This window comes from Carassius auratus, chromosome 4, assembly GCF_003368295.1.
Source record: "Carassius auratus strain Wakin chromosome 4, ASM336829v1, whole genome shotgun sequence".
NCBI lineage: Eukaryota > Metazoa > Chordata > Actinopteri > Cypriniformes > Cyprinidae > Carassius > Carassius auratus.
In genome coordinates this window covers 4,716,527-4,726,636 of record NC_039246.1, presented here as the reverse complement: position 1 = coordinate 4,726,636, position 10,110 = coordinate 4,716,527, and the positions used below count along the sequence as shown (strand labels likewise).

The window sequence follows — 10,110 nt, the reverse complement described above, 5'->3', positions numbered from 1 at the left end:
TCTGTCTCTCAGATATCCCATCACCACTTCTGACTTTTGGACACTGTAGTTTTGGTTAGAAGTTGTGATGCTCACAGGTACTTCAGTCATGCTTAGAAGATCCTGTCGGAATCTTCCTTCAGCAATAAGCTGCATTTTAATGCCCACATACAAAGCATCCCCTTCCTCTAGCACTCTGTCAAGATCAGGCTGTTTGAACAAAGTTCCCTCACTGTGGTACGCAAGGAATGTCAGAGCTACACACGTGCACTGGGGATTTCGTGAGAAAACCTCATACCTTGCATCACTCTGGCAGTGAGACGCCTGCACAGATATAACTCTATATGTTGTCACCACCTTCGTACTGCTGTCCACGAGAAAACTGAGCAACATCTTTACTGACGCTCGTCTGTACTGTCAGGTCTAACTTTCTCCAACAAACTTTTTGAGCTTGGGATCTTCTACCTTTCTGAGACATCTTTCAAAAGACAAAATATGAGAAAACAGACCAAAGACATGATATAAAATAATCCATGACATATCTGACTAACCCATTAATTAGAAATAAGTAACTCGGTCAAAGAGTTCTACAATCATATACAGACAAGGAAATTGTGTAAATGTGATACTCTCTCTGTAGAGATCCTCTAAAAAACAATCACATGCTGCATGTATGTAAACAAAAGGGCTTTATTTTTAAACATACTCCACATTAGACTTAGTTAATTTAGTTATATTACAGCCTTTTGCAATTTTATGATCAAAATAATCAAACTTTTTTGTAGCTAAATGGGATTAAACGATCCAAGTTTGATGTCCTAATCTGTTCTGATTGTTTTTCAATAATAATAATAATAATAGTAATTATAAAAATAATGAGCAGATGATTTCACATTGTCTGTTGAATAAGCAAACTGTCTTAAAATGTTTAGCAAGCAACTGTCACATTTTCTTCATTGTGTTTGAACAGATCTCGGATTAAAAATGGCTGTAAAATGGTTTTAATGCTACAGTCAAATAGTACTGTATTCAATAAGCTTTTTTTACAGGATATTTTCAGTCACTTACTTCACGAAATGCTGATGTGATACAACCTGCAAAGTATTCTCAGGAAAAAAGATTAGTTAACTGACAAGAAAAAGAACGACTTACAAATACAGCTAATGAACTTTTTTATTTTTTTTTTTATAAAAAGAACAGTAGAAGGTAAAACAAATTAAGAATATAGTATTAAAAGGAACAAACTCTTTTTTCCAAAGAAATGAACAATAGCAGATTAAACAAATTATTAACCTAGTATTAAAATGACTGAACTTTTAAAAGAACAGTAGTATTTTAACACAAATGATCAACTTAGTATTCAAATGAATTAAGTTATTATTATTATTATTATTATTTGGTGGGTTGGGGAGAGGGTGGGAAGAACAATACAGAAGAACTGCTGCATGGAGAAAACCCAAAACCTGGAAAAGAAAGACATATTAGGAAACTATAATGATAATAATATTAAAAAGAAAAAGACATAGCATCATTTAGGAATTTTGCACACAAACCAGGCGTTCAGCTGCAGAGAAAAAAATGCAGGTCATGCTCTGAATAGATGGTCTGCAAAACAAAAACAAACAAACAATTGAAGACAGCCCATGTATTTGAAATTAGATCAATATTAACATTTTTAAAAAGTGGTAGAGCACTGCGTTAGCAGTGCAAAAGTTTGTTGGTTCGAGTCCCAGGAAATACACACACAAAAAAAATGCATAGCCTGAATGCACTGTAAGTCGCTTTGGATAAAAGCATCTGCCAAAAGTAATATGCAAAGTCATCCATAAATGTCTTTCAATACAGTCAGATACAAATTATAGTTACAATTACAAATTCTTCAATACAAATTAATTACATTCCAAGCCTGAAGCTACTGTAAGTGATTGACTAAAGAGTTTCCTCAGGGTTTGTAAAACATAAAGGTAGCAAAATATAATAATACTGTCAATACAATATACTGCTTGCCAAACAATGACAAAATCTTATTGAGAGGCAGAAAGCATTTTTCCCGATTGGTTGTTCAGCAAATTATGTTTTTAATCTGGTTTTAAAGGTTTAGGGCATTATTTGACCTTGCATACTTCTCTACTATACAGTATTGTTCAAAATAATAGCAGTACAATGTGACTAACCAGAATAATCAAGGTTTTTCGTTTATTTTTTTATTGCTACGTGGCAAACAAGTTACCAGTAGGTTCAGTAGATTGTCAGAAAACAAATGAGACCCAGCATTCATGATATGCACGCTCTTAAGGCTGTGCAATTGGGCAATTAGTTGAATTAGTTGAAAGGGGTGTGTTCAAAAAAATAGCAGTGTGGCATTCAATCACTGAGGTCATCAATTTTGTGAAGAAACAGGTGTGAATCAGGTGGCCCCTATTTAAGGATGAAGCCAACACTTGTTGAACATGCATTTGAAAGCTGAGGAAAATGGGTCGTTCAAGACATTGTTCAGAAGAACAGCGTACTTCGATTAAAAAGTTGATTAGAGAGGGGAAAACCTATAAAGAGGTGCAAAAAATGATAGGCTGTTCAGCTAAAATGATCTCCAATGCCTTAAAATGGAGAGCAAAACCAGAGAGACGTGGAAGAAAACGGAAGACAACCATCAAAATGGATAGAAGAATAACCAGAATGGCAAAGGCTCAGCCAATGATCACCTCCAGGATGATCAAAGACAGTCTGGAGTTACCTGTAAGTACTGTGACAGTTAGAAGACGCCTGTGTGAAGCTAATCTATTTTCAAGAATCCCCCGCAAAGTCCCTCTGTTAAAAAAAAGGCATGTGCAGAAGAGGTTACAATTTGCCAAAGAACACATCAACTGGCCTAAAGAGAAAAGGAGGAACATTTTTGTGGACTGATGAGAGTAAAATTGTTCTTTTTGGGTCCAAGGGCCACAGGCAGTTTGTGAGACGACCCCCAAACTCTGAATTCAAGCCACAGTACACAGTGAAGACAGTGAAGCATGGAGGTGCAAGCATCATGATATGGGCATGTTTCTCCTACTATGGTGTTGGGCCTATTTATCGCATACCAGGGATCAGTTTGCATATGTTAAAATACTTGAAGAGGTCATGTTGCCCTATGCTGAAGAGGACATGCCCTTGAAATGGTTGTTTCAACAAGACAATGACCCAAAACACACTAGTAAACGGGCAAAGTCTTGGTTCCAAACCAACAAAATTAATGTTATGGAGTGGCCAGCCCAATCTCCAGACCTTAATCAAATTGAGAACTTGTGGGGTGATATCAAAAATGCTGTTTCTGAAGCAAAACCAAGAAATGTGAATGAATTGTGGAATGTTGTTAAAGAATCATGGAGTGGAATAACAGCTGAGAGGTGCCACAAGTTGGTGGACTCCATGCCACACAGATGTCAAGCAGTTTTAAAAAACTGTGGTCATACAACTAAATATTAGTTTAGTGATTCACAGGATTGCTAAATCCCAGAAAAAAAAATGTTTGTACAAAATAGTTTTGAGTTTGTACAGTCAAAGGTAGACACTGCTATTTTTTTGAACACACCCCTTTCAACTAATTGCCCAATTGCACAGCCTTAAGAGCGTGCATATCATGAATGCTGGGTCTTGTTTGTTTTCTGACAATCTACTGAACCTACTGGTAACTTGTTTGCCACGTAGCAATAAAAAATATACTAAAAACCTTGATTATTCTGGTTAGTCACATTGTACTGCTATTATTTTGAACAATACTGTATAGTAAAAAGTGGAAAGTACTTGGATGACCTACCACTTCTATTGAAATTCTTTAGTTTAGTCTACCCTGTGAGTCCACAGATGCAAAATTGTGAATTGCATTGTAACTGATGACGTAGCTCACATGACAGTGATAACATGACAAATGTAGTACACCTGCATATATACCACACATATTAGACAATTGTTTTATGATTATTAAAATTATTACTTATTCATAAGAAGTATCTACTCGAGTATGTATCTTCGAATGCAGCACATGGCTATAAAATAAACTGGTTCTATCTTTCAGGAGGGAAAAACTGTTTATCTGTAACTTACAGCAACTTAAAAGGAATGGTTCCCCCAACAAATTAATATCATTTCATCAGTCTCTCATTGACTTTATGTGAAAATTACAGATAACCCTGAAGGGCTGTAGCCAAGAGCAAAGTGGGAAGAAGAAAAATGGCAGAAATAGAATGTACCTTAGGACAACAGATTGCTTTAGAAGTTTGAAACCGAACCGAAGTTCAGATGAGAGTGAACAGAAAACAAGTTTTTGATTCAGTACAAACAGTTGCAGAAAATCCTACGTTTGCAAATAAAACAATATTGACAACCCTGGATTCGAACCCACGACCTGACAGGTTCAGAACCAGTGCCTTAGCAGAGTGAGCCACATTAGTTGACGCACATTTGACAAGCCACAGGAGCGAGGTTAAGGTGTGAGAATGATCTCTCAAAAACCTGAATTAACATTTTAGCCAGATTAGCAAGATAAGATAAATAATGCTAACGTAGCTCAAACCTAATCTGATAGTTTAAGGTTCTCATTAGCATAAAAAGAAAGGTGTTAGCCAATTAGCATGCTAAACTAACTAGCATAAATCAACTAGCGAAGACATGGTCAACTTCTGAGAGGAATCTGTTAAGTCATTTCTGTCCGGCTTGGTCTGAAGATCATCCGATAAAATGTTGAACAAAATCGAACAAGATTTCAGGGAGGAGTAGCGAAAAAACAGTTTTTCATTCAATTCAATTTGGCGGACAGATGCTTCAAGTCTTGCTTTTTGCTTTTTACTCGCAATTTTTCTCCTTTGCTGCTTGTTTTCTTTGTAAACCTTTGTGACACTTTGGTTTTTGTCATCTGGTAGAACAAGATTTTCAGGGTTCTGATATCAGCATTTGTTTGTGTTTTTGGCAGAGATGAAGTTACTTGTGATGAAACAGACATGAATTCGTAGCAAGTCTTAGCACCACGATTCCAAAAAAGCTCAAGTTAACTGTTGGTCATGTCATGAAGGTTAGTGAAAGTTAGCATAACTGCAGTTCCATCCCCAGTAGGATGTGGCAAACCTTCAGCAGTTCTGGGATGGGAATCAAAAAAAACATATCTTCCAGATCCATCTCTGAACACAGCAAAGCACTCTGGAGAAACAATAAGTGCATGGCTGACATCTGTCGAGAGACACTGAAGTCTTTCATCAAGAGGAATCCACCACGTGTCCATTTCAGTAGTTCCTCTGTCTCTCAGATATCCCATCACCACTTCTGACTTTTGGACACTGTAGTTTTGGTTAGAAGTTGTGATGCTCACAGGTACTTCAGTCATGCTTAGAAGATCCTGTCGGAATCTTCCTTCAGCAATAAGCTGCATTTTAATGCCCACATACAAAGCATCCCCTTCCTCTAGCACTCTGTCAAGATCAGGCTGTTTGAACAAAGTTCCCTCACTGTGGTACGCAAGGAATGTCAGAGCTACACACGTGCACTGGGGATTTCGTGAGAAAACCTCATACCTTGCATCACTCTGGCAATGAGACGCCTGCACAGATATAACTCTATATGTTGTCACCACCTTCGTACTGCTGTCCACGAGAAAACTGAGCAACATCTTTACTGACGCTCGTCTGTACTGTCAGGTCTAACTTTCTCCAACTTTTTGAGCTTGGGATCTTCTACCTTTCTGAGACATCTTTCAAAAGACAAAATATGAGAAAACACACCAAAGACATGATATAAAATAATCCATGACATATCTGACTAACCCATTAATTAGAAAGAAGTAACTCGGTCAAAGAGTTCTACAATCATATACAGACAAGGAAATTGTGTAAATGTGATACTCTCTCTGTAGAGATCCTCTAAAAAAAACCCATCACATGCTGCATGTATGTAAACAAAAGTGCTTTATTTTTAAACATACTCCACATTAGACTACGTTAATTTTGTTAAATTACAGCCTTTTGCAATTTTATGATCATAATACTCAAGCTTTTTTGTACACGAGTCACGACATCAGGAAGCATGCACGCCCTCAGATCAGTTGGATGTGGTTGTGTACAAGAGGTAAAAACTATATAAATACTGTTTGTTTTCTCACACAAACAGATCGTTTCGTGTCTTAGGTCATCAATGTGTCCTTTGATGGTGAATTGTTTAATTTGGACTCCTCTGTGCATGCTCTTTGAGGTGGTGACCATAGACCACAGACCACTTGTCTGAGTCACAGACAAGAACGGTTTGACCTAAAAATATCAAAATGGAAACTACTGAGGAAACAAAGACACCTAAATCTTGGATGTCCTTGAGGTAAGCTAAAACATATCAAAATTTAATTTGAAAGTGAACTATCCCTTTAATAATCCCTTCCATTGTGTGCCTGGCTTTGTTGATCCGAGTTATTACTGCTTTAAAGTAAAAAGTCCCATATTGGCGTTAATACAAAGAAAAAATTAAACTCAATTTATTTCTGTGCTGAATGTACTGTACAGACCAAAAGTTTGGACACACCTTCTCATTCAAAGAGTTTTCTTTATTTTCATGACTATGAAAATTGTAGAGTCACACTGAAAGCATCAAGGTCTATTTGAACAAGAAGGAGAGTGATGGGGTGCTGCTCCAGATGACCTGGCTTCCACAGTCACCGGACCTGAACCCAATCCAGTTGGTTTAGGGGTGAGCTGGACCACAGACAGAAGGCAAAAGGACCAACAAGTGCTAAGCATCTCTCGGGGAACTCCTTCAAGACTGTTGGAAGACCATTTCAGGTGACTACCTCTTGAAGCTCATCAAGAGAATGACAAGAGTGTGCAAAGCAGTAATCAAAGCAAAAGGTGGCTACTGTAAAGAACCTAGAATATGACATATTTTCAGTTGTTTCACACTTTTTGTTATGTATATAATTCCATATATAATTCCACATGTGTTAATTCATAGTTTTGATGCCTTCAGTTTGAATCTACAATTTTCATTGTCATGAGAATAAAGAAAACTGTTTGAATGAGAAGGTGTGTCCAAACTTTTGGTCTGTACTGTATGTCGGTAAAAGGAAATAAATCTATAACTGATAGGCATTGATTAAATCTAATTTCTCACAAGGCTTTTTCAATCCCATTTGTGGAGGCTAAAGTCAACATTAGGCTACATTTTTCAGTCCCCTCAAAATCTAGCCTCAATATAGTTGTGCATATAATAAGTGTGAAAAATATTTAGCAATAAATCGGATTCCAATGAACCCCAAACTCCTTGTTTCCATTTTGGATGGATCTCCACATGTGCCCCAGTGAGCAATTCTCGATTTGTGAACGAATCGATTTTTTTAAATCAGATTCACAAATTGCAACCGGTCTGAAAGATTAAGTGAATCAGCAACTCGTGATTCATTGGACTGCCTCGGACATGTTTAATTCGTTATGAGCCTATCAATAACCGACAAGGAAAGTCAATGTTCGTGATGTGTATCTAGATATGGTTTTATGTCGGTCGTTTAGAGCATGCAGATGTCAGGTATGGTGTTTTTGAACGAATCATCTGATCGTCTGAAACCACAAATGAAAGGCCTAAATGCAGAACACTATGGCGTTCAGTGGCGCATTTAGAGGTGGACCTCGATATTAGCAATTTGGTTAAATCAGAACAAAATTTGCCTGTATCGGTTTGAATGCCGCTACTATAAACAGGCCTTTTTTTGTACTACACAAATAGATGCAGCATCGATCCCCACATCATGAATCTGTTTGGTGAACCGTTTAAAAAGTTTGGAGTCACTGAATGAATCTGAATTGTTTGAATACGACCTTGCATCTCATGTGCATACTATCAACCCAAAAGCCCTAAATAGTATTGAAAATTACTAATATCACATAGAATTTAGGATGGATAGAGTGCACATTAGGACCTAGGCAGACACTTTGAAACAAACTGTAACTTAAACATTTTTCAGGTTACGTTATTATGCCAATATATGGTAACTGTCTTTATGTGTGTATCTAATACCCAGAAAAACTACCTTACATACCCAAATTATACAGTGGTGCCCTCTAGTGATTGAGAAATTTAATGTCAGTTTCAGTGAAGGTCAAAAGGCTGTCATTTACATGTACTGAAGTTTGTGTGCTATATATTTTTAAATCCACAATATAGAAAAATATTGCATATTATAAAATACTATAAACAAAATGCATTCTCTTTGCACCATCCAAAATATTATTGTTAAATCCCAGTGTTCTGATATACAGTTTAAACCAGCATAAGACAAACAGCGCTGTACTACTCCATGAAAACGAGGCAGAAACAAACCCACATATTGTTGCATGAACAAAACTATGTAAAATGTGTTTCATGTTAATGTAAATATTAGAAATACTGTGATTTGCTCACCTCTCTTCAGAAAACCTGACGCTTAAGTGACATTTTACAATTGCTCACTTTTTGTCAATATAAGCCATCAGTTCAAACACATTTGTTGGTCTGTGTGATTTTCATTACTGCTCCTCTAAACCTAGATACTAGTCCAGCATACCTCAGTCTGAGAGTGACACGCGTGTTACATATACATGAGCAGAATATTTTTATTTTTTTAAAGAATGCCTACATTATTATACAGTACACAATATGGGAGTACCAGGATGAATACATGATCAGATTCTCTTGTGTTGTGTGAGAATTATGATTTCATAGCCCACTGAGTGTGATGGGCAAGAGTTCACTAACAGCACTCCATAGTACAAACGCTGATGTAGCCATTTCCTGGAAGAGGAAAAGGACTGGATTTTCATTAGGCAGACAGAAGGAATCCACAACATCATTATTATCCACACATTTCTGACACTTCATCACATTGTCAGTTATCGCACACCGATAAAGAGGCACTATTGCATTAATGTTTTTAAATTCTTCCTCGAGAACGCTGCGCTTGTCATTCTGCCAAACATCTTGGAAGACAAAAGCATTCGTTTTGTCTTTTCTTTTATTTATCCAATTACTAAGGCCTTCCTTAATATTGTCCTTACTCTGAAGGCATGTTTTCACACAAGGTGAGTTGTACGAAAAGAACACCACACAGTCCGACTTGGATTTCTCTGTTAGAAGTTTGTCCATGAGAGAGTTACCTACAGGATAGAGCAGAACATGCTCAGAGTGTTCATCTTTATTTTTACATTTTGGAACTGGTCGTGAGGCAATAACATTTTTTGATGATGTGCAGAGTTCACATTTCTTTTTCTTAATGAGAAGTTTTCTCACATTTTCAGCATCTTCCAAGCTGAATTCTGTCTGGATATGAGATTGTTCTTTTGTACACTGATCCTCATGGACAGCGATTGCAAGTGCATACTGAAATTTTTTTTTCCCTTGCTTTGGCTGGACACTGGAAGACATAAAATAGCATAGGTTATCACAATTCTCAGAAAACATTGCATTTTCTTTGTTTCATGTGCATTTTGACAAGTTTACATGCACTCTACTTATTCAAAACTACTTTCAACAACTTTAAGCACAAATGTACCTACTGGTCATAAAAATACTGGGTCATTTTATCAAGGCAGAGAGTGTTCACACCCTGAATGGTTTGAAAGTGCAGATGAAGCAGACAGAGGAAGATGACGAGATGCCTCAACAGTACCACAGACGCCTAAAGTGAAAAAAAATCATAACCCATTTCAACACAAAACTTGAGTTGAGTTTATCCAGAAGATGATCTGAAGAACCAGAGTGTTTAAGAGAAGAAAAGTAAGTTTAACCATTGCATTTGAATGAGGCTTACCATTGTGGCTGCTTGAATTATGAGGAGGAAATATGTGCAGTTGAGATGAAGTGAGGTTGTTTATCTTCTGATAGTAAGTGATGTTGATCGGGTGAAATGAAGCATATATACAGACCCTACTGTAAGTTTATCATTTACTAAGTCGATTAGTGTTTAACTTTTGTGCTTCTCACTTTTAACCCCTTACCAGTCACCCCCATTTTTTGGCATGGAGACAGAAATGACATACCCAAAATAAAAAAGTTTCTGCTCATGATTCTTTCTGACTAGATGCATATTCAACATATGTTCACAAAACTGACACTTTAAAGTTTACTGTTCAGGAATCAGAATCACTCAGACTG

At 36.9% G+C, this 10,110-nt stretch overlaps 1 protein-coding gene across 1 annotated transcript; it reads right to left on the bottom strand.

Moving 5' to 3' along the window:
• Positions 1 to 8,555: 8,555 nt before the first annotated feature.
• LOC113067024 (uncharacterized) lies at positions 8,556 to 9,852 on the bottom strand. Its single transcript, XM_026239206.1, has 3 exons — positions 9,767 to 9,852; positions 9,513 to 9,634; positions 8,556 to 9,370 (listed from the first exon to the last, which is right to left on the bottom strand). The coding sequence occupies exons 1-3, from the start codon at positions 9,767 to 9,769 to the stop codon at positions 8,677 to 8,679; spliced, it is 819 nt and encodes a 272-aa protein (XP_026094991.1). The 5' UTR covers positions 9,770 to 9,852; the 3' UTR covers positions 8,556 to 8,676.
• Between the last annotated feature and the right edge of the window lie 258 nt (positions 9,853 to 10,110).